The sequence below is a fragment of the Sapajus apella genome, unplaced genomic scaffold (genome assembly GCF_009761245.1).
Source record: "Sapajus apella isolate SASKATOON/1434 unplaced genomic scaffold, GSC_monkey_1.0 scaffold3, whole genome shotgun sequence".
NCBI lineage: Eukaryota > Metazoa > Chordata > Mammalia > Primates > Cebidae > Sapajus > Sapajus apella.
The window spans coordinates 1,580,213-1,605,867 of NW_022436943.1; the positions used below are offsets into that span (position 1 = coordinate 1,580,213).

General features: G+C 37.0%; 1 protein-coding gene across 1 annotated transcript in view; it reads right to left on the bottom strand.

Annotated features, from left to right (window-relative positions):
• VPS13B (vacuolar protein sorting 13 homolog B) overlaps window positions 1–25,655 on the bottom strand; it is an 823,218-nt gene that overhangs the window by 550,358 nt on the left and 247,205 nt on the right. The window contains exons 18-20 of the mRNA XM_032247702.1: window positions 8,982–9,116; window positions 7,912–8,249; window positions 5,068–5,107 (exon numbers count right to left, since the gene is read on the bottom strand). Of these exons, the coding sequence (XP_032103593.1) occupies window positions 5,068–5,107; window positions 7,912–8,249; window positions 8,982–9,116 (513 nt within the window). The remainder of the gene's footprint in view (window positions 1–5,067; window positions 5,108–7,911; window positions 8,250–8,981; window positions 9,117–25,655) is intronic.

The window sequence follows — 25,655 nt, forward strand, 5'->3', positions numbered from 1 at the left end:
TCAGTTTGGGAATCTGAAGACAAATCATATAGAAAATTACTAAAATAAATTTAAGATGTTTTGCCTAGCATATTTAATTGGTGGGGTGGGGGAAGCTTTTGTGAAACATCAACCATGTGCAGGGAAGAAAGGCAGAACTGAGGTAGTGCTGAAATTGACAGTATTAAGAGGGAAAGAGTGTAATTAATTGAGAGAGTGAATAATGAAGTATGAAATAGGGAATAAAGAATTATACTGAGTTTAGTTTTCAATGTGTTAGGCACCATTAAAATATCCATAGAAAAGATTTAAGTAGCAGCTGAAATTTGCAGTCCAGACCTCAAAAGAAAATAAATGAACAGAAAGATATAAACTTATGCTTGGTTGCTGAAAACAGATACAGTGACTAGGTCATTCAGATAGAAAGAGAAGGTCAATAATATAATCTTGGAAACAATCTATATTTAAGGCACAAAGGAAAGAAACATCTTTGAGGAGGGGAACAAAGCAAGGAATACCAAGAAACTACATTGTTCTGATGTCAAGAATTGTGAGCGACCTAAGATCATGTACTACCACAATTTCATGAATGCTGTAGAAGGCAAGGATCCCAAGTCACAGATAAGGGCTTTATTACTCATGGCACAGGAAGAAACACCAGTATCAACATATCTGCATCAGTTCCCTTTGCCTACAAGCCTCATAGAGGTGATAGTGTGCAGGTTTTTTCAGATGGCTGCCTGTACATGCAGTGAATTACTTAACAAGAGATGAACCCTAAGTTAAGGAACCAAATGTTTTATAACAGTAAGCATGTTTTCTTTTTGCTCCAGAATGAGATATATTTGTCTTTCAAGGCTGTTTACTATAAGAACATCTTTGAATAGACAGTGCAGAACAAAGGGCAGTCAGTGCCTCCATTCACAGGAAGTACAAAACCACAAAAGACCTATGAACAGGGATCCCCAACCCCTGGGTGATGGACCCATATCAGTCTGTGTCCTGTTAGGAGCAGTAGGCAAACAAGCAAGCATTACTGCCTGAGCTCTGCCTCCTGTCAGATCAGCAGCACCATTAGATTCTCACAGGGGCAGAAAGCCTATTACAAAATGGGCATACTAGGGATCTACGTTGTGCATTCCTTATGACAATCTAATGCTTGATGGATGACCTGAAGTGGAAGAGTTTCATCCGGAAACCATCCCCGACTAGCCAAGTCCATGGAAAAATTGTCTTCCACAAAACAGGTCCCTGGTACCAAAACAGTTGAGGACCACTGCTATATAGACTTGTCTTTTAACATCTAGTAGCCAAGAGAGACTAAAGTTTTAATAGAAAGGGTATAAGCAACTACAGCAGTAAATGCTGGAGAGGATGAATACCAAATGAAATGAAGGGGGAAAAAAAGCTAAGAAAGGTAAGATAATATGTGTTATCAGGTATATGTCAGGCTGATATATTATTTTGTGTCATCTATAATAATAAAATCATACCAGAAAATGGAGGTTATAGTCCAGTGAACAAAGATTCTAATAGTAATTAGAACTGTTTTACAGAGGAAGATATTGGTAGATATTTTCTCTAATGGTAGATACATGCAGAAGAAAAAGGAAGACGAGGAAGAAATGAAATAGAGAAAAGAAAAGGAGGCTAACATGTATTAAGAACTTATTTATCTGTCAAATATATTTATACCCTTGAGCATCTGTCATAGATGTTTGTTTATTTATTCATTCATTCAACAAATGATTTTGCATGCATTCTTTGTGCATTAATCAATGATAGGCTCTGGAGATAAAATGATAACCAACCAGGGATTAATTCTGCCCTCATGGAACTTATTGTCAAGTGGTAAAAATAGGCTATATAAATATATACTACCTTAACAGCTATGAAAGAATGTAACAAAGATACTTAATTAAATTGAGTGAGTTGGGAGGAAGTAAGGAAAAGGTAGAGTCACAGAAGTCTTCGTTGGAGTAGTAGTTGAGATGAGATCTTGAGACTGAGCTGGAAATAAACAGGACTAAAAGCGGTAAGGATGGTTGTGAGAATCCTAGATAGAAAAAACAGTATATGTAAATATATAACCACCACAGAGAAAGTCAAAAAAGGCCAACAGAGCTGAAGTAAATAGCAAAAGACATGTAAACAGAACTCCTAACACTGGCTTAGAAACTGAAATGATGGCCTAAATTCTTTTGATTCTAAGCTGATAGTAATTCATGGTCATTTTATATCCCTAAATAGCAGACACTCCAACATTTATTTACACATTAATACCATGATTAACAAAGACTCAGAACTTTTTGGCAACCAGAACCTGCTATGAATCATAGGCAAAATATAGCATAAGAAGAGCCAAAGACCATATTAAAAAGACAAAGGAGTCTGGGCACAATGACTCAGGCCAGTAATCTCAGCACTTTTGGAGGCCAAAGCAGGTAGATTACATGAGGCCAGGAGTTCGATATCAGCCTGGCAAACATGGTGAAACCCTGTCTCTTCTAAAAATATAAAAATTAGCCAGGCGTGGTGGTGCACCTCTGTAATCCCAGGAACTCCAGAGGCTGAGGCATGAGAATCATTTTAACCTGAAAAGTGGAGGTTGCAGTAAGCTGAGATTGTGCCGCTGCACTCCAACCTGGTGACAGAGCAAGGATCTGTCTCAGAAAAAAAAAAAAAAAAAAAAAAACAGATAAGGAAAGAAAAATACTTAAAACTCATTTTTATTTTTTATTTTTTTTTTATTTTTGAGACAGTGTTGCGTTTTGTCACCCAGGCTGCAGTACAGTGCACAACTGTGGCTCACTGCAACCTCTGCCTCCCAGGCTCAAGTGATCCTTCCACCTCGGCCTTCCCAAAGTGCTGGGATTGCAGGGATGAACCACTGCACCTGGAAGAACATATTTTTTAATGTTTTACATATATCAGTTATAGTCACCAAGTGCTTCTACCTATGAAGGAACCAGCGAAGCATCTATTTCTCTATTTGACTTGTTATATCTACATAAACGTAAGAAATGTGTCATTAAATGTGTCATTCTGTAACCATAAATACAGAATGTGTGCTAACACATTGTATTCAAATAAGAGCCTTCAGCTCCTTTGCTGTTTATCAGAGATAGTCAAGTGCAGAATGCACTCAAGCAGGGAAGATGGAAAAGTATAAAAGGAATTGCTGGGCTTCAAAGACAAAGCAATGCTGTAAGATCATGACAGTGTGGTTCTTTTCACAGTGCTTAATATAAAGTAAAAAAGGAGATCCTTTAAGTTAGAAACTTTTAAGACTGGGAAACGCAGTGTTTGGCAAGGTGGATTCTAAGGTTAAAAGAGAAAATGGTAAACAACCCAGCATGGTGGGAAAATGTTATAGTTAGAAGTCCCAAGTTCTAGTTCAAAGTCTGACTTGCCAGGCACTTGGGCGAGTCACTGAACTTCTAGGCATCTATTTCCTCCTCTGTAAGTCACAAATATTATTTTCTGTTCCTAAAACAGTTTTGATTTGTAAGCAAATTATAAAATAATTTACACAAATGTGACTTTTTAATCATAAAGGACTGTTTTTATAATGAGTTTTACTAATACTATTAATATTTCTTTCAGTCATAATTCCTAATTCCCATTAATAAAGCTGTCCATTCCCTCACATTCTCAAATCACAGTCAAAAGACTGCCTAAGTATGTGTCGCTCAAAACTCACTTCCTGATTGACTTTTACATAACATCCACAACATTTACTGGTCCCCAGGTTAACCACCCATACCCATCAATTTTAAAGTATATGCACAATGACAGCTGTCTTCCACACATCATGCCGTGACCCTAAAAACCAGTTAGCATGATCATCATTCAAATTCTACAAGCCCATGGGAAAAGTTCATTAACAACCTCACCTGGGCATGTATCTGCTTGTGTGTTTTTTGTTTGTTTTGAGACAGAGTATCACTCTGTCACCAGGCTGGAGGATTGTGGCGTGATCTCAGCTTACTGCAATCTCTGCCTCCCTGGTTCAATCAATTCTTCTGCCTCAGCCTCCCAAGTAGCTGGGATTACAGGCATGTGTCACCATGCCTAGCTAATTTTTGTATTTTTAGTAGAGATGGGGTTTCACCATGTTGGCCAGGATAGTCTTAATCTCCTGACCTTGTGATCCGCCCTCCTTGGCCTCCCAAAGTGCAGATATTTCAGGCACGAGCCACGGTGCCTGGCCCACCTGTTTGTGAAAACACAAGCAGAGACTACTCCTGCTTCCCTTTAACTGTCCACCTAAAAGATTTAACCATCTAACATCTTTTTATTCCCTTAAGCCTCCAGAAAGACTCCTGTCTCTTTTCCGTTCGATGTTTCAACTTCAAAAACCAAAGAAAAGTAGATGTAATCATCAGTGTTTGCTCATTCAATAAGTATTTACTGCTAACTTATGTGCCAGGTATTGGTCTGGACACTGAAATACAACAGTGACCAAAAAGAGACAAAACGTCCTGCCCAAATGAAGCATAAAATTCTAATAGCAGGGGACACAATCAACAATATAAATCAGTAATATATACAGTATGGTAGATTCTGAAAAGTACTAAGGAAAACTAAAGAAGTGCAGAGAAATAAGAAGTGTCAATACGTGTGTAGGAGATAGAGAAATTTACATACAGTGGTCAGGAAAGTACTTGCTGAAAGGGTAATATTTCAGTCAAGTCTTGAAGGATTGTTAATGAATTATTAATTTTTTCATTTAAGATTTATTTATGATTTGTCTATAACATCAGTCATACTCACATATATACATAGATATCCAATTTAAATCTTGTTACAACAACCTAAGATTAATCCAAATTATTTTAAAACTGGCAATAAAATAGTACTTATGAGCTCTATAAACCATATCATATATACCTAAGCCATGAATATGGGTGGCAGTTATAAGGTGAATGAAAAATTTAAATTTAAAAATGCCCTAAATAAACTATGGGAATGTAGTTTTAGTTAAAATATATTACATTTTTGATTTAAAACATACCCAAAGGAGTATTTTCAAAGTACTAAATACACGATCACACTAAAATTTTACACACAAATCCATAAACCTACCGCTACACATAACACTAATGTTGCAGATTAGGTGAATTTCCTTAACAGCAGGAAAAAATTAAATCTTTATAAATATTATAGGTGTCATAGATAATTTTTCTTATACCAGTTTACTTTTAGAGCCATATAAAAAGTTAAAACCACAAATAAAATTTTGTAACCCTCAAAATGCATTTAAATTAAGACAATATAAATATTGTTAACAGATTATTATTATTTATTTTTCCCCCCATTTATTTTATTGCATTTTAGGCTTTGGGGTACATGTGAAGAACATGCAAAATTGTTGCATATGTACACACGTGGCAGTGTGATTTGCTGCCTTCCTCCCCATCACCTACATCTGGCATTTCTCCCCTTGCTATCTCTCCCCAGCTCCCCACCCCCCACCGTCCCTCCCCTATTTCCCCCAACTGACCCCAGTGTGTAGTGCTCCCCTTCCTGTGTCCATGTGTTCTCATTGTTCAACACCCGCCTATGAGTGAGAACATGCGCAATAAGTTTGACTTATTAATTTATTTTAACTGCATATATGGTAAAACAAATATTAGAAGTTCCTATCCAACTCAAGAATAAGTGGCAAATTCAAGTAAAATTAATCTCTTCTTAGGTATCAAAATTGTAACTGAATGTTCTGGTCATTTTATTTTTATTTATTTTATTTTATTTCTTTTTTTATTATCGTACTTTAAGTTCTGGGGTAGATGTACAGAACATGCAGGTTTGTTATATAAGTACATGTGCCATGGTGGTATGCTGCATCCAACACCCCGTCATCTACATTAGGTATTTCTCCTAATGCTATCCCTCCCTTATTCCCCCCACCCTCTGCTATCTCTCCCCTAGCCTCCCGTCCTTCAACAGGTCCCAGTGTATGATGTTCCTCTCCCCGTGTCCATGTGTTCTCATTGTTCAACATTCACTTATGAGTGAGAACATGCAGTGTTTGGTTTTCTGTTCTTGTGTCAGTTTGCTGAGAATGATGGTTTCCAGCTTCATCCATATCCCTGCAAAGGACATGAACTCATCCTTTTTTATGGCTGCACAGTATTCCATGGTATATATGTATCATATTTTCTTTATCCAGTCTACCATTGATGGGCATTTGGGTTGGTTCCAAGTCTTTGCTATTGTGAACAGTGCTGCAATAAACATACATGTGCATGTGTCTTTATAATAGAATGATGTCTAATCCTTTGAGTATATACCCAGTAATGGGATTGCTGGGTCAAATGGCATTTCTGGTTGTAGATCCTTGAGGAATTGCCACACTGTCTTCCACAATGGTTGAACTAGTTTACACTCCCACCAACAATGTAAAAGTGTTCCTATTTCTCCACATCCTCTCCAGCATCTGTTGTCTCCTGATTTTTTTAATGATCACCAATTTAACTGGGGTGAGATGGTATCTCCCTGTGGTTTTGATTTGCATTTCTCTAATGGGTCTGATCATTTTAATATCATCTTAAGTTTATTATTTGAAAACAAAAATTACTATATGGATAATTCTATGAAGAAGTTTACTAAACAACATATTTAAGAAACCTAATTAAAAAGGCATTAACAAAGCCATGATATTTAACCACCAATCCCTTCTTTCTATAAAAGTGTTAGACAAACCACATAGGTCAAATCTGGCCCACTTCCTACTTTTATAAACAAAGTTTTATCTAAACACAGTCACATCCATTCATTTAAGTCTTGTCTGTAGCTATTTTTGCGCTATAGCAGCAGAAATAAATAGTTGAGATAGAGACTGTATGGGCCATAAGCCCTAAAACATTAGCTGTCAGGCCTTTTAATAAAGTTTTTACCAATCTTTGCCTTATAAGATTCATAAAATCTTTTCTCCACAGGGACAACCCTAGTTTTGATCCTGGAGTCATCTCCAATCATTCGTTCTTTACGGCTCCATACCCATTCTTATCAGGCTGAAATCTTTTTTGAGGTGTGCTGTCCTTAGAAGCATGCTAAAAGAGAGCATCCTCAGACTCACCTTTCAAACACGAATTTCCAGTTTCCAATGTGGAAGCCATTCAGCTGCAAATATTACTGCAATATACTCATCTTTCAAATGTTTTGTGTCCCTGTACACATTCATTTGTGCACTGATTTATTCAAATTCACCTCTACACAGTCTCTGCTCAGTTAATTACAAACCTTTTCATAGTTTCTACTTGAACATACTAGTGCTGAATATACTTTCTATAAACTACAGAATTGTTGGATAATGTTAATGAATCTCTACTCTTAAGCAGCTATTTGAAACTACTAACTGGCCGATTACTTCTAGAGAGAATATGTGGACCACCTATCTTTTAAAACAAATGTCCGTATTACTATCATATTGATAGTCTCATTGACTGAACACCCTGACTTCGCTAATCTACATACTGGCTAAGAGAATTCATGGCTGATACTGATCTCCACCTATCACACTTTTTACTTTTCTCAGTCTTCATTGATTCTTCTGATACCTCCTCTCAATATGAGAGGTATAGCTTTGCTATTACGCTGTTGAATAAAATGAAACAGATTCTATTCAAAGTGCTACCAGAAAAAAATTAAACTCTAAGAAATGAGGTAATGACCTCTGAGATTTTTTTCTGTTCTACCATCAAATCTTTTCATTCCTAAAAAATTACAGAAGGTAAAAACATAATTTACACATGACAAACTATGGATTACAAAGTGCTACTATCCCAAGAAAATATGCATTATAATGATACACTATATTTTAAAACTCAGTTGTTCCTTATACATATGAATCTGAAGTTAACCACTATATATAACACTAAATTCTGTCATATAAATAAAATCATTATTATTTATAAACACATTTCAATAAATAAAAGTGATACAAATATTTTTCCTTTGACTTTTGAAAAAGCACAGCTGCTGAGAGTATGCCAATTGACAAAAATTGCTTTTAAAAAAAAGCTCAATCTTAAAAGCTTTTCTAGAAAAAAAAATGCAAAATAAAGGAATAATAGTAGGTTTGCTCTTACTGGAATTGTGGCAGTAGTCAATGTATTGTGGAACTTGGATTGTGAAGGCCATCAAATCTGGAGCTAAGAGGGACTCTGGCTTTCTACTCTCCTTGAGCCACTTGGTGCTATGAAGGTCTTTAGTGTCAGAAGGACCCTGAAGCAAGGGTATCAACTTCTCTTTTCCACTATCAACTGAAAAGAAATATTTATAAAACAACAATAAAAGCAGAACATGAGTAGCTTCAGACTGTTTGATTTTAAAATACACTAACAATAATATTTCAATTTTATCTGATAATTTTAGCTATACATTTAATTATATTGAATCTGATGAAATGTAAAGCATTTTTAACTCTTAAGTTTTCATATTTGCTAATGAATACAGAACATGTCCAGAAAGGTTTATAAAAGCAAACAACTAAATACACTATCTTCTAAAAATTAAATGAAATCTGTACCTTTAGAAACTTATCTTAAGATTAGTTTACACTGAAAAAATCACAAATAGTTTTTTAAAAATATTATGAAATAAAATATTGGTAGGAAGGTAAAGTCATTTACAACCAAAATTTAAAAACAATTGGGTCTCCTATTTAATTACATTATAATAACAACTTTTTAATTTCATCTCAAGTGACATATATATACCTCCTATTCCCCCCAAAAAGTGTAATAAGCATTACTCTAATTTTTCTCCCTCATAACCATTCATAAAACTAAGAATTTTTCCCTAAATAAAAATTAATTTGTTAATATCAAGAAGTATCATCCTGGCACAATTAGAAAAAATTTTAAGTAAAAATTTAAAACGTCTGATTCATAGGAACAATGAGTAAATTCTTGTTTCAGTAACGCTCCTTGTAAAACGCAAGGCCAATTCTCCTATACAGGCAATAAAGTTTTACACGGTCCAGCTGCACATACCTGGGGCTTTGGCACAAATTTTTATTGATCCCACGGTCCCAGAGGCACATTTGACCAATGATGTGCTGCAGTACTTCAATTCAACATTCTGGATTGAGCCCTCAAGAGTTGGCAGGGGATTCTTAGATTTCACACCTAATAAAAGAAAACTGCAAATGTACTAGCCGATTGAATTTAAATAATTTTTATACTCCTTCACCAAGGCATTTAAACTTAATTATACTTTAACTATCTACCTCAGATGTTCTTACAGTATTTGTGTTAGGTTTCATAGTTTAGTGTTTCGGAGGTGAAAGATGCAAATTTAAAATAAATGGGCTGAACTCTCATAACTATACTTACTCAATTCTTGATTAGTCAAACTCAAGAAATAAAAGGAAATACACAAATCCTTTTTAAGAAAACAAGAGACAGCTTTAAAAATTATATTTGGCTTTAAAAAGCAGAGTAAAATTTTTATTTTTGGAACAAATTTAACTTATAAGTCAAGTTTTGAAGACTTTTTTTTTTTTGGACACAGAGTCTCTGTCATCCAGGCTGGAGTGCAGCAGCGTGATCTCAGCTCACTGCAACCTCTGCCTCCCAGATTTAAGCAATTCTCCTGCCTTAGCCTCCCTAGCAGCTGGAATTGCAGGCACGTTCCACCAGCCTGGCTAATTTTTATATTTTTAATAGAGATGGGGTTTTCCCATGTTGGCCAGGCTGGTCTTGAACTCCTGACCTCAGGTGACCCGCCTGCCTCAGCCTTCCAAAGTGCTGGGATTACAGGTATGCACCACCATGCCAAGCCTAGGTGGAGACATTTAAACATAAAACTATCTGAGAAAACTTTTTCTCCCAATATCTTGGTCAGATGAAATGAGGAGACAGAAACAAAATACAGGTTGAAGATCCTTTATCCAAAATACCTTGAACCAGAAGTGTCTTGAATTTTGGATTTTGTTGGATTTTGGATTTTATATTATATACTCACCAGTGGAGCATCCCTACTGTGAAAACCAAAAATCCAAAATGCGGCCAGGCGCAGTGGCTCACGCTTGTAATCTCAGCACTTTGGGAGGCCGAGGTGGGCAGATCACAAGGTCAAGAGGTTGAGACCATCCTGGCCAACATAGTGAAACCCCATCTCTACTAAAAAATACAAAAATTAGCTGGGCGTGGTGGTGCGCACCTGTAGTCCCAGCTACTTGGGAGGCTGAGGCAGAAGAATTGCTTGAACCTGGGAGGTAGAGGTTACAGTGAGCCGAGATTGTACCACTGCACTCCAGCCTGGTGCCTGGTGACAAAGCGAGACTCTGTCTCAAAAAAAAAAAAAAAATCCAAAATGCTCCAATGAACATTTCCTTTGAGAGTCATGTTGGTTCTCAAAAAGTTTCAGATGTTAGAACACTTCAGATTTTGAATTTTCAGACTAGCGTCAGTCAGTCTGTAACTCAAAATAGCTCCTGTGTTAAAATACTTAACTTAAAATGCTCATATATAAAATTTACATGCTCTGTGTAAATAAAAAGGAAGCAAATGAATGTTTATCAGCTAACCAAGAAGTAGGTATTAATATCTTTATTATGTACTACTTGCTAAAGGATATAAAAGCACAGAAGACGACTAATTTCCATAAATAGATGGCTAGAAAAATGTAATCAAAAGAGAGAACCTCATTTTGATCCTTAAGGATAGGTGAGAATTACAAAGGCAAAGAAACCTTAGGAATATGATACTGACAGTACGGACAACCGCCACTACAATGATCATGATGGTGATAATGATGATGATGATGATGATGATGATGATAATTAACTGTAATCAATTAACATTTACTGAGGACTTAAGTATGTATTATGTACATTATCACATTCAGTCCTTACAACAGGCCTATATTATAGCTATTATTATTATCTTCATTTTACAGATGAGGATACAATAGATTAGAGAAAGTAACTAATTTTTGCCCAGAGGAAAACAGTTACTATGTGAAAGACCTATGGTGTTTAGCATAATCTGATCCTATCACAGACATTATCACTCATTTCGCCAACTATTCATAAAAACCCACCAACATAATTTCGTTTCTTTTCCCCTTTCCACACTTTGGTTAAATATATTTCATCCTTTGCTTTTGATATTCAACTATGTTTGAATAATTAAGAATATCATACACTTTCTACGATAGTTGTATTAAATATTATTCTAAAACCTTTGACTTCACACTTTAGGGTATTCAAGGAGACTCATAATATCGCAAAGAAATTATGATTCAGTCATCCTGAGCTGTGGCCAGGATTCTGATATTTAACAAGCACATTAAATGATTTGCAAATGGTTGGAGGACGTTATCCTGAGAAATATCTTGTCCCATACCAACCCTTGTGATACGATTTGGCTTTGTGTCCCACCCTAACCCATGTTGAATTATAAACCCACGGTGTGAAGGGAGGAACCTGGTGGGAAGTGACTGGATTATGGGGGCAGTTTCCCCCATGCTGTTCTCATGATAATGAGGGACTTCTCACAAACTCTGATGGTTTTAAAAGGACGGCACATCCTCACTCACTGGCAATTCTCTCTCCTGCCACCATGTGAAGAAGGGACTTACTTCCCCTTTGCCTTCTGCCATAATTGTAAATTTCCTGAGCCCTCTCCAACCATGTGGAACTGTGAGTCAATTAAACATGTTTCCTTTATAAATTACCCAGTCTCAGGCAGTTCTTTACAGCAGTATGAAAACAAACTAATACTCGGAGCTATTAATTTGCCAATTTGTATTTTGTCTTTATATAATTGTATACTGATTGGTTGCTATTTTCCAATACTTGCCACCTGTATGGTGTCCATTTGAAGAGATGTCCACTATCCTCTGAGAATGAGTTCTAAACCGATGGTCTATAGCACACTTTAAGGAGTCCATTACACCTATTAAATGGTATCTAAAATGCTGTATATTTATGCATTTTAAGCATTTTTAACAGATTCTCTAAATTCATGTCTCAGAAAATTTTAATATCTCAGAAAATTAAATGATGCCAACAATGCTAATACAATCATTATCATCGTAGTAGCAGCAGTAGTAGTATCAGTAATAGTAACCATACTACTTAACATTCACTGAGCACTTACTGACTCCCTTGCATGGTGCCTATTTTATTTATTCGGCATACACAAAATAATCCTTAGAAGATATTACTATTTTCATTCTACATATATTTAAAAAAGGATTGGAGACCAGATGTAGTGGCTTACACCTGTAATCCCACTTTGGGAGGCCAAGGCAGGCAGATAACTGAGGTAAGGAGTTTGAGACCAGCCTGACCAGCATGGTGAAAACTTGTCTGTATTAAAAATACAAAATTGGCTGAATGTGGTGGCGTATGCCTGTGATCCCAGCTACCCAGGAGGCTGAGACAGGAGTATTGCTTGAACCTGGGAGGCATAGGTTGCATTGAGCTGAGATCATGCCATTGCACTGCAGCCTGGGCAACAAGAGTGAAACTCCTTCTCAAAAGTAGAACTGCAAACCACTGCTCAAGGAAATAAGAGAGGACACTAAAGTATGAAAAAACATTCCATGCTCATGGATAAGAAGAATCAATATCATGAAAATTGCCAAACTGCCCAAAGTAATTTATAGATTCAATGCTATCCCCATAAAGCTACCACTGACTTTCTTCACAAAATTGAAAAAGACTACTTTAAATTTCAAATGGAACCAAAAAAGAGCCCACATAGCCAAGACAATCCTAAACAAAAAGAACAAAGCTGAAGGCATCATGTTACCCGACTTCAAACTATAATACAAGGCTACAGTAACCAAAACAGCATGGGACTGGTAACAAAACAAAGATATAGACCAATGGAACAGAACAGAGGCCTCAGAAATAAATAATACCACACATCTGTAACCATCTGATCTTTGACAAACTTGACAAAAACAAGCAATGGGGAAAGGATTCCTATATAATAAATGGTGTTGGGAAAACTGTCTAGCCAACCCCTTCCTTACACCTTATACAAAAATTAGCTCAAAACAGATTCAAGACTTAAATGTAAGACCTAAAACCATAAAAACCTTAGAAGAAAACCTAGGCAATACCATTCAGGACATAGGCAAGGGCTTCATGACTAAAACGCCAAAAGCAATGGCAACAAAAGCCAAAATTGACAAATAGGATCTAATTAAACTCAAGAGCTTCTGCACAGCAAAAGAAACTATCATTAGAGTGAACCAGCAACCTACAGAATTGGAAAAAATTTTGCAATCTATCCATCTGACAAGGGACAAATATCCAGAATCTACAGAAAATTAAACTTTCAAGAAAAAAAATAAACAACTCCATCAAAAAGTGGGTGAACAATATGAACAGACACTTCTCAAAAGAAGACATTTATGCAGCCAAGAAACATGTGAAAAAAAAGCTCATCATCACTGGTCATTAGGGAAATGCAAACGAAAATCACATTGAGATACCATCTTACACCAGTTAAAATGGCGATTATTAAAAAAAATCAGGAGACAACAGATGCTGGAGAGGATGTGAAGAAATAGAAACATTTTTACAGTGTTGGTGAGAATGTAAACTAGTTGAACCATTGTGGAAGACAGTGTGGCAATTCCTCAAGGATCTGGAACCAGAAATATCATTTTTCTGGGTATATAAGCAAAGAATTATAAATCATACTATATAAAGACACATGCACATGTATGTTTATTGCAGCACTGTTCACAATAGCAAAGACTTGGAACCAAGCCAGATGCCCATCAATGATAGACTACATAAAGAATATGCGACAGATACATGCCATGGAATACTACGCAGCCATAAAAAAAGTATGAGTTCGTGTCCTTTGCAGGGACATGCATGAAGCTGGAAACCATCATTCTCAGCAAACTAACACAAGAACAGAAAACCAAACACCACATGTTCTCACTCATAAGTGGGAGTTGAACAATGAGAATACATGAACTCAGGGAGGGTAACATTATATCCCAGGGCCTGTCAAGGGGTGGGAAGCTGGGAGACGGATAGCATTAGGAGAAATTCCTAATGTAGATGATAGGTTGATGGGTGCAGCAAACCACCATGGCATATGTATACCTATATAACAAACCTCCACATTCTGCACATGTACCTATATAACAAACCTCCACATTCTGCACATGTACACCAGAACTTAAAGTAAAACAATAAAATAATAGGATTGGAGAAATTAGGAGTTTGCAAAGGCCCAAGACAGAAAGTGGCAAAGCCTGGATCTCATTTCTCTTTATTAAAAAGGATGCTGAGCAACTCTATTTAACATCTACTGTGGTTGCAGGGAGCTATAATCAGTGAATAATTTACCTTGTTCCAATCACTATGTTAGATTATGAGACAGAACTAGAACTTAATAATACCCTCCCCTCCTCTAGCTCTCAATCCCTAAGGGTGAAACTCTCATTCTCTACCAATTTTTCAAAAGAAATGTAGAAAATCTATATCATAGTCAACACAAAAGAGCTACTAAAAGGTTCTCTAAAGAGTTCTTCATCGTGTTCAGAATCAAAAATCTGAATTAGTTTCTGGAAATACACAAAAGCAAAAGAATATGGATAGACCAAATGACTTTCTTTAAAATTATTTTATAACACAGATTTTTTTACAGTTTCTAAAACTTAGTAATCTACCTTGAATCATAAATAATAGCTCTTTATTAATACTTCATAGATGTTATATATAAGAATCATTATAAGTTTTCTGAAACATCTAATAAGAATCTTGGCCAGGTACAGTGGGTCATGCCTGTAATCCCAGCACTTTGGGAGGCCAAGGCAGGAGAATCACTTGAGTTCAGGAGTTTGAGACCAGCCTGGCAAACGTGGTGAAACCCCATCTGTACTAAAAATACAAACATTAGTCAAGCATGGTGTTGAGCACCTGTAATCCCACCTAATTAGGAGGCTGAAACACAAGAATCGCCTGAACACGGGAGGCAGAGGTTACAGTGAGCCGAGATTACGCCACTGCACTCCAGCCTGGGCAACAGAGCAAGATTCTGTCTCAAAGCAAAAAAAAAAAAAAAAGAAGAATCTTATATACCTATATAAAGCACCTTGATTTAGACAACAACAATCAAGAATATAGTTCGATACCTTTAATAACATTACATTTCTCAGGTATCAAATTTGTTTTACTAACTAAAACATCATTATGTCACAATTTCTCCTTAAGAAAAGTTTTTTATAAAGTAATTTGTTTTTAGTGCTAAAAGCTCAGATTTTGACAAGGAAAATATTTTTATACAAAAGTTATATTCATCTCTTGATAGATATTGATATCAAATAGAGAAAAGTAGTTTCTTAGTTTCTTTCCACTCTACCATCAAACTGAAATTATAAAATGCCCCAAATGTGAGCAATAGAAAGGCAGAGGGATTACTGTCTTAACATTATACAACTCAGGTCACCACTCACATTATGTTCTACAGGAATGCTTCTCTCAGAAATTGTGAAAAGAAATCTACTATTAGGAAAGCAATGTGGTGAAACAAAAAGAGCAAATAAGCTAAATAAAATGTGGCTTCACATGGGCATACCTTACCTTGTAATATGACGGCTTAAGGCAAGTCACTATTTATTATTGTTACTTACGGAGACCAAAATAACTGTAGTTACTGTTCCAGGTACTTAACTCTGAGAATTTGGCTAAACTTTATACAGAACTTAACTCAGAAAAAGAGTACAATGTTTTTATAGGGTATATAGAAAGCTGACATGAGTCAAAAGAACAATTACAAAGATAGTGAAAAAAAAACATATTTTAAAAAATGCTTTACTAAGTATTCACATATTCCTTTATTCAAATCTTGCTGTTATAGTCCACTAGAAGAAGGAAAGAGGGTATCCCTAAGTTACTGCAATTGATATATAAATGCACTGTACCACCAATATAATAATCTAAAAATAATTACCAATTTTTATAATAAAATTAAATATAGAATAATGCACTGCTAGGTTCCTCCCATGTATTAGTCCATTCTCAGACTGCTATGAAGAAATACTCGTGACTAGGTAATTTATAAAGGAAAGAAGTTCAATTGACTCACAGTTCCACATGGCTGGGAAGGCTCAAGAAACTTACAAACATGGCAGAAGGGGAAGCAAACACGTCATTCTTCACAAGGCGACAGGAGAGAGAGCAAAGGGGGAAAAGCTGCTTATAACACCATCATATCTTCTAAGAACTCACTATCACAAGAACAGCATGAGGGTAACCATCTCCATGATCCAATTACCTCCCACTGGGTCCCTTCCACAACACATCAGGATGATGGGAACTACAATTCAAGGTGAGATTTGGGTGGAGACACAGCCAAACCATATCATTCTACCCTGGCCCCTCCCAAATCTCATGTTCTCACACTTGAAAACACTCATGCCTTTCTGAGACGCCCCCAAACTCTTAATTCATTCCAGCATTAACTCAAAAGTCCAATTCCGAAGTCTCATCTGAGACAAGGCAAGTTCCTTCTGCCCATGAGCCTGTAAAATCAATGGCAAGTTAGTAACTTCCTAGATACAATGGGAGTATAGGCACTGGGTAAATACATCCATTCCAAATGGAGAAACTGGCCAAAACAAAGGGGTTACAGGTCCCATGCTAGTCTAAAATCCAATAAGGCAGTCATTAAACCTTAAAGTTCCAAAATGGTCTCCTTTTACTCTATGTCTCATATCTGGATGCAAGAGGTAGGCTCCCACAGCCTTGGGCAGCTCTGTCCCTGTGGCTTTACAGGGTACAGCTCTCCCTCTTGGGTGCTTTCACAGGCTGGTATTGAGTGTCTGCAGCTTCTCTGGCCACATGGTACAAGGTGTCAGTGGATCTACAATTCTGGATCTGGAGGACAGTAGCCCTCTTCTTACAGCCTACATGGCAGTTCCCCAGTGGGGACTCTAAGTGGGGGCTCTGAGACATTTTTCCCATTGTCTTGGTGATTAACTTTCTGCTCCTCATTACTTATGCAAAGTTTTCCAGCCAGCTTGATTTTCTCCCCAGAAAACTGGTTTTTCTTTTTCATCACATCATCAGGATACCCTAGCAGAGGTTCTCCATGAGGGCTCTGCCCCTGTTGCAGACTTCTGACTGGACATCCAGGCATTTCCATACATTCTCTGAAATCTAAGCAGAGGTTCCCAAACCTCAATTTTCGTCTTCTATGTAACTCTCAGGACCAGTGTCATGTAGAACTTCCCAAGGCTGGGGGCTTCAACCCTCTGAAGCAACAACCTGAACTCTACCTTGGCCCTTTTTACCCATGGCTAGAATGGCTGGGACAGAGTACAAAGGCTACACATGGCAGGGGGGCCCTGGACCCAGCCCACGAAACCATCTTTCCCTCCTAGATCTCCTGGCCTATGATGAGAGGGACTCTCAGGAAGGTCTCTGACAAGCCCTGGAGACATTTCCCCATTGTCTTGGTGATTAACATTCTGCTCCTCATTATGCAAAGTTTTCCAGCCAACTTGATTTTCTTCCCAGAAAACTGGTTTTTCTTTTCTGTCACATTGTCAAGCTGCAAAGTTTCCAAACTTTTATGCTCTGCTTTCTCTTGAATGCTTTGCCACTTAGAAAATTCTTCCGCCAGATATCCCAAATCATCACTCTCAAGTTCAAAGTTCCACAGATCTCTAGGGAAGGAGCGAAAAGCCATCAACTTCTGTACTAAAGCATAGCAAGAGTTACCTTTGCTCCAGTTACCAACAAGTTCCTCATCTCCAATCAAGACCACTTCAGCCTAGACTTCATTGTCCATATCACTGTTGGCATTTTAATCAAAGCCAAGTCTCTAGGAAGTTCAAAAGTCTCTAGGAAGTTCCAAACTTTCCCACATCTCCCTGTCTTCTTAGCCTTCCAAATCTCTAGGAAGTTCAAAACTTTCCCACATTTTCCTGTCTTCTGAGTCCTCTAAACTGTTCCAATCTCTGCCTGTTACCCAGTTCCAAAGTAGATTCCATATTTTCAGGTATCCTTATATCAGCACTCCACTCTACTGGTATGAATTTACTGTATTAGTCCATTCTCATGCTGTATAAGGAAATACTTGAGACTGGGTAATTTATAAAGAAAAAGAGGTTTGATTGACTCATAGTTCCACATGGCTGGGAAGACCTCAGGAAACTGACAATCATGGTGGAAGGGGAAACAAACTTCTCCTTCTTCACAATGCAGCAGGAAAAAGAAGTGCCATGCAAAGGGGGAAAGCTGCTTATAAAACGATCAGAACTCCTGAGAACTCACTATCAGAAGAACAGCATGAACCACCCTAGTGATTCAATTACCTCCCACCGTGTCCATCCAGAACTCACTATCACAAGAACAGCATGAGGGTAACCACCCCCATGATTCAATTACCTCCTACCATGTTCCTCCCCTGACAGGTGGGAATTATGGAAACTACAAATCAAGATGGGGATACAGCCAAACTATATCACCCTCCTAGCACTTTTCCGAAAAATATCAACTCCTAACACATAATCTTAGTCCTATGGCGCATCATTAAACTTACTGCTTTTCTTTTTAAGAGACAGAGTCTCACCCTGCTGCCCAGGTTGGAGCGCAGTAGTGCAATCATAACTCACAGTAATCTTGAGCTTCTGGACTCAAGTAATCCTCACATTTCAGCCTCCTGAGTAGTCGGGACTATAGGCATGTACTCCACCACACCTGTTTTTTGTGTATAGACAGGGTCTTACTATGTTGCCCAGGCTAATCCTAATTATTTTTCCACCAACCTTCTTGCCCGATGTAATTCTTTAAGACTCATTGAGTCCTTTCCCTCAGTGTCAACTTTCCAGTGTTCAGCAGTCAGCTTATGATCACTTCTGTAATTAGGATGTACATATTAAAAGACGAACTAATAAGAATAATCTGTATGTATCTGTGGAAGTAAAAGATTAAGGAGTCAAACCATATGATTACTTCTGTTCCCCCACTGAAGTCCCCCAAAAGACTGTTAAGACATTATTTTAAGGCCCTAAACTAACAACAACAACAAAAAAAAAGTAAAAAGACAAGAGCCAAATAGGCAGCTCTCAAACAATCAAGAGCTATCATCTAAATTTTGAAAGATGAATATCTGATGAACAAGTAGCAATGAGTAGCCTTAGTAGAACAGAGAAAAGTACCTGTGGGTAATTAAACTAAGAAGCAAACTGATCCTACAATATGCCTCAGAAAGGTAAGAATTAAAAAGAGGCCAGGTGGCTCTGAAGGCAGGGATACAGATGAGGCTAAAAAGATGAGGAGTGCAAAGTGCTGGGATTACAGGTGTGAGCCATCACACCCAGCCTGCTTTAGCTTTCTTGTCTGTAAAATGGGGATAATGCTAGAATGAATTGTCTAAGACTATTGCAAAATTCAAAAAGGTGATGTATTAAATGAGCCAGCCACAAAGTAAAGTGCTCAGTAAGTTGGCTATTGCTATTTTTAGGTGTATTGATTTACCAAATATCCTGGTGTTGACTTACAAATTTTGAACTGCAAACTCATACAAAATATAAAATAATGTTAGCTTCCTGCCTTGAATGATCTGCATTCAATGATTCTGGAGGCAGCTATATCTACCTTGAAGTGTGGGTAACCCTCTATCTGGGCACCAAGGCAGGAGAGCTAAGCAGATCCCCAGCACAATTAGTGCCTGAAGAATATCTTAGTTTACAGTATTACTACTCAGTTACTTCTTTTATATAATCCTTTATATGTAATCATATGTTAGTTTATGGTCAGAACAATAAGTGTCTGAAGAATATCTTACTACTCAGTTATTTCCATATATATATAAAATTATATCTTAGTTCATAGTCAGAGGAACACCTAGAGCAGACACGGTACAGAGCATGAATTAAGGAATAAGCAGCTTATAGTCGGAGGAATGTCTGGAGCAGGCATGGTGCAGAGCATGATTTAAGGGAAAATAGTTATACTAGGACAAGAATCTATGGCCCAGGTGAAGCATTCAGTATTGTAAAGATACCCGCTGTATGGCAGGCTTCAGCAAGAGCCTCTCCTCTTGAAAAAGGAATTGTAGTACCTTGCGTACAGTTCTTGTGGAAGGCTGCCCTCAGACCGGCAATTCCACAAACATCTGAGGGCTTAAAACCCCTCCGGTATATTGCACCTTGGTGACTGCATAACTTGTCAGTTCTCTAGCTACTGTGCTGATTCAGAGCATCCTCCTATAGAAATCACTAGAAGCTGCCAGCAGGTGGCTGTAGACCTTGTCAGCTCTGTTGCTGCTCAAAGCATCCTCCTATAGAATTCCTTATAAGTAGCCTGCCCCTAGATAAGAGATATTGCACACTGCACCGTCTTCACTGTGCACAGCCCATCTCCTTGCCTCGGTGACCTAATGGAAGTGGACCCCTTGATGCACACGGCCCACATCCTTGCCTGGGTGACCTAATGGGGGTGGACCCTTTGTTTATCGCACATATAATTGTTTATTGCACACCCTATCACTGTTCTTAAGATGACCTCACTACACTGCCCCCTACCCTATACCCAATAAATACAAATGCTTCTGGACATTCGGGGCCTCTCCCATCTCCGCTTGTAAGTGGCATGGCCCCCCGAGCCCAGCTGAGCTTTGTCAAAAATAAAAATAAAAAAGATAAGTGGTGACTAAAATTTTATTTAGTGACCACAGATCATTTTCCTTAATCCATTTAGGATCCTCTCCTTTAATCCATGCAGCTCAGTAACTACCTGACACTCAACTGGCAGAAGACAAAAGGGTTTACTTTGGAGAGGTTAAACCAGAAGGACTCTGGACTAAGGAATATGAGGTGCAACCATACGCTAAAAGTGGGAATTATCTTAGAATCTATATGGCGTACGTGTACTGGATAATGAGATCTCACTTCATTCACTAAGTACCAAGCTTAGAAACCTCAAGAAGGAAATGGACAGCTTTCTCTCTGTGCAAAGGAGCAAGCTCAAGAAAAAGGAACAAAGACACTGATAACTGATTATCCTTAAACCAAAATGAGTTGTGTTCAATTCCACTACAATCAACAAGTTTCAACCTCACACAGAGGTTTCTGTTAGTTCTTCTGTACATCATTCTCCAGTATGAAGAATCATTAAATATTAGATGGAAATCACAAATGTGACAGGCAGATATTATTTTAAAACATAAAGAAACATGGAGTAAACTGACAAAGCCAGGAGCAGAAGAAAACTTCAAATAATAACAATAATGATTTCTATCCTCAAGGAGATTCCAGAAGCTACTGCAATAAGAAGTGAACATTTATTCACAATTTTCAAAGAACAAAAACGAGCACTAAGAAATTAAAAATGTGATGCTAATTCTCTTTAAATTAATAAATAGATTGGAATATAAAGTTGAGAAAATCTCCCATAAATTCAAATGAAAAAATCCAAAAAGATTGAAAATGGAAGATAAAATGCAATTAAAAAAAAAAGAAATTGGAAAAAAAAAAAGAAGAAAAAAAGAAAATGGAAGAAAAATGAAAATAAAATGAAAAGATGAAAATAAGCAATCCAATATCTAAAAACCAAAAGGTCTTGAAAGAACTATCAAAAGAAAATTGGGGAAATAATCAAAAAATATAATTCAAGAATCTTTTTCAAACTGCACAAGTCCCGAATTAAAAGTGTCTACTATGTACCCAGTATAACAAATGAAAAAAACACACCATAAACTCACACCACCTGAACATTACAGCTAAAAAGACACTTCTAAAAGCTTCTGACATAAGACAGACAGTCCACAAAAAAAAAAAAAAAAAAAAAAAAAACGGGTGACAAACAAAGGTTAAACAATTAGAATAGCATCAAACTTCTCAACAGGAATGCCAAAAGAAAGAAGACAATAATGTGATGCCAGATTTCTGTAGGAAAATCTATATACAGCCCAATCAATTACATGTAAAGATAAAATAAAGATTCATTCAGACATGCCAGATCTGAAAAAAAGTTGACTTTCTATACTAGGAAGACAACTAGAGGATAGTGCTCCACTAAAAAAAGAAAGTAAATTAAGAAAGATTAACATATGTGGTCTAATAAACAGGGAATCCAACAAGAGAAAAGGACATCCCAAGATAATGATAAAAGGAAATTTCAAGACATCTCTAAAGTAGGCCTAGGGAACAAACAAGAGGAACAAGCATTAAAAAAAATAACAACTCCAAAAATTAAAAGTAATTACCTCATGCAACTGAAGATATTGAGAAAAGACATGTTTATGAGAGAGTTTTGGGGAATATAAGAACACAGGACATTAATCAAGTAATTAAAAGAATTTAACAAAAAATGACAGTTATTAACTCCAAGAATACAAGTTTTATAAGAAAAATGAATGTAATGGTAACATATTGTAACTCGTATATACATGTTTATAATATGTTCATACTGAGTATAAATTTAAGCAAAAATTGTGATATAATTATATAAAAAGATTTAGGAAAAAAGAATGAGAGAGATAGAGGCTATGAGCATTGGCCCTAAAAGCTGAATCCTCTATGACAGGCAGAATAATGCCCCCCACCACAAAGATGTGAATATCCTCAACCTCAGGACCTGTGAACATGTCATTTATAAGGCAAAGGAAAATTAAGATTCCGAATCAGCTGACCTTGAAATAGGGCGAGGATCCCAGATTATTCAGGCGAACCCAATGTAATCAGAAAAATCCTTAAAAGTAGGAGGAAGAGGCAAAAAAGAAGAGACAGAGAAAGAGATGTGATGACAGAAGCAGTCATGCAAATGTAACATTGCTGGCTTTAGAGGTGGGGGAAGTGGGTCACAGGCCAAGGAATTCAGAAACCTTCTAAAAGCTAGAAAAGGCAGGGAAAGGGGTTTTCTCTTAGAGCCTCTAAAAAGGAGCCCTACTGACACCTTGATTTTTAGTCTGAGACCCCTTTCATTCTTCTAAACTACATAATTGTAAGAAAATAAATTTGTGTTGTTTTAAGGCACTAGGTTTATGGTAATTTGTTACAGCAGCAATAGAAAACTAATATATCCTCATATTCAATAGTAAGTATGTAGATAGTATCGACATACTTCTGCCTAACACAGAGAATGCTTTAGCTTTTAGGGCCAACACTGACATTCTCTATGAAAAAACATGGAAAATAAGAAAACTGCAACAAAGACTACTATTTAGGAAATTTAGAGGTATATATCTAAGAATAAGTTGAAAAATGATTGCCTCTAAAAAGCAATGAGGATGATGGGAGGGCAGAAGACTGTTCTTTTTGTTACAAGCCTTGCAAAGCTGTAATTTAATAAAATAAAACAAAAGATTGGCCAGACGCAGCTCATGCCTATGGCCAATAGGTGGGAAGATCGCTTGAGCTCAGGAGTTTGGGACCCCATCTCTACAAAAAATAAAAAATTAGCCAGGCTTGGTGGCACACACCTGTGGTCCAAGCTACTTGGAATGGTGAAGTGGAAGTATTGCTTGAGGCTTCAGTAGCCTAAGCAACAAAGCCAGACCCTGTGTGAAACAACAACAACAACGACAAAAGATCATCCAAAATATTCAAATAGCCAGGAGCCATACTGATACTGTGAAATAACAAAATCACAGAAGAGTGTAACTATAATAAAGGTTTCTGAAAGATAAAAGAGGTAAATTCTTTTAAAAGATGCATTAAGGAGACAGGCAAGAGCTTCCAAATGTTTGATACAATAGTAGGAGGAAGCATTATCCTTTCAGGGGAATAATAAAGTGAGAAAGTGAAATGAGGGGAGGATTTATAACATAAGAAAAAAGTGAAAAGCCTAAATAAAAATGGCTGGCTAGTAAATAACTAATAAAACAGGTGTACCAAGAAAGCTACTTAGTTCTAAGATTCAATAGGTGACCAAGACTATAAAAAGCTCCCTATGAAAAGAGAAACCTTAAGAGACAGTACACTTAAAAAGGTACATGGACACAGGGAGGGGAGCACTACACACTGGGGCCAGTTGGGAGGAAATAGGGGAGGGACAGTGGGGGGTGGGGAGCTGGGGAGAGATAGCAAGGGGAGAGATGCCAGATGTAGGTGATGGGGAGGAAGGCAGCAAATCACACAGCCACGTGTGTACCTATGCAACAATCTTGCATGTTCTTCACATATACCCCAAAACCTAAAACGCAATAAAATAAATAAGTGGGGGAAAAAAAAAAGGTACAATCTCTCCTGCATGTCTTTATCACATGTCTTTAACTACATATATTCTTGGAAAACTTATTTGCATTACTAATAAGCATTAACCTCACTGACAACACCAAATGCTGGTGAGGATGTGGAACAACAGAAACTCATTTACTGTGAGAATGCAAAATTGCTACAGCCACTGTGCAAGACAGTTTCATAGTTTCATACAAAACAAAGTGTACACTTATCATACCATCTGTAGTCACACTCTTTGGTATTTACCCAATGGAGGTGAAACATGACCACAGAAAAACCTGCATACGAATATTTGTAGCAGCTTCATTCATAGTTGCCAAAACACAAAAGCAACCAAGAAGTACGTTAGTGGGTGAATGAATAAACTATGGTACCTCCAGATAAGAAATATTAGTGCTAAAAAAGAAATGAGCTATCAGGGCATTGAGGAACCATAAATGCACATTATTAAGAGAAACAAGTCCATGTGAAAAGGCTACATTCTTGAAAAGGCAAAACTACACAAACAGTAAAAAGACCAGTGGTTGCTAGGGTTTGGCTTGTGGGGGGTGGGATAGAGAAATTTTAGGGCTGTGAAGCATTCTATATAAGGATGGGTACATATCATATACATTTTCCCAAATCCATAGAATGTACAACACTAAGAGTAAAATCCTAAGTGGTCTATGGACTTGTGTAATTAGGACACATCAGTGTAGGTTCATGAAGGTAATAAATGTATCACTCTGATGGGGGATATTGATATGGACATTGATAATAGGGAAGAGACTATACATGTTTTGGGGCAGGGGTATATGGGAAATCTTTGTCTCTTCCTCTCAATTACACTGCAAATCTAAAACTGCTCTTAATTAAATTAAGTTTTTGAAAAAAATTTAAGTAACTTGTTCCATTACAAGCTTATTTACTTCACTTTGATTGATCTACTATGTCATAATTCCAAGTGTGGAAATCAGAACATTTCTAGGTACAAGACACTAGAAAATTAAATATTTTTATTTGGAAGTCGGCAGTTTGGTTCTTCAGAATACGGAAGAACTTACAACTTCTATAGTCTCACAAGAAGATTCAATAACTCACATTGGCTAGAAAGGGGAGGATCACCAGATTGCACGTGTTTCAAAGAAGTGTTCTAGTGATCCTATTCAATCCAATTAATCTATTCCAGATAGGTTAATACAATGCTTCAAATATAATATGTGTTCAAGAAGAAATAAATTTTCTCTATCCTTGACATCTTCATTACCAAATATGGGAAACTGAATAATTAACATATATGTTGGCAGATCATGCCATTAATTTATTTTCCCTCTGGTTGCTTTTAAAGATTTATGCTTATTTTTAGCGCACCAGAATTTGACCACAATGTGTCTACTTAGAGGTTTAGGTTTATTTTTCCTGCTTGGAATTTATGATTCTCAGGTCTGAAGATTCACATCTCACATCAATTTTGTCAGGGAAATAAAAGTCAATAAATATTGCTTCTCACCTAC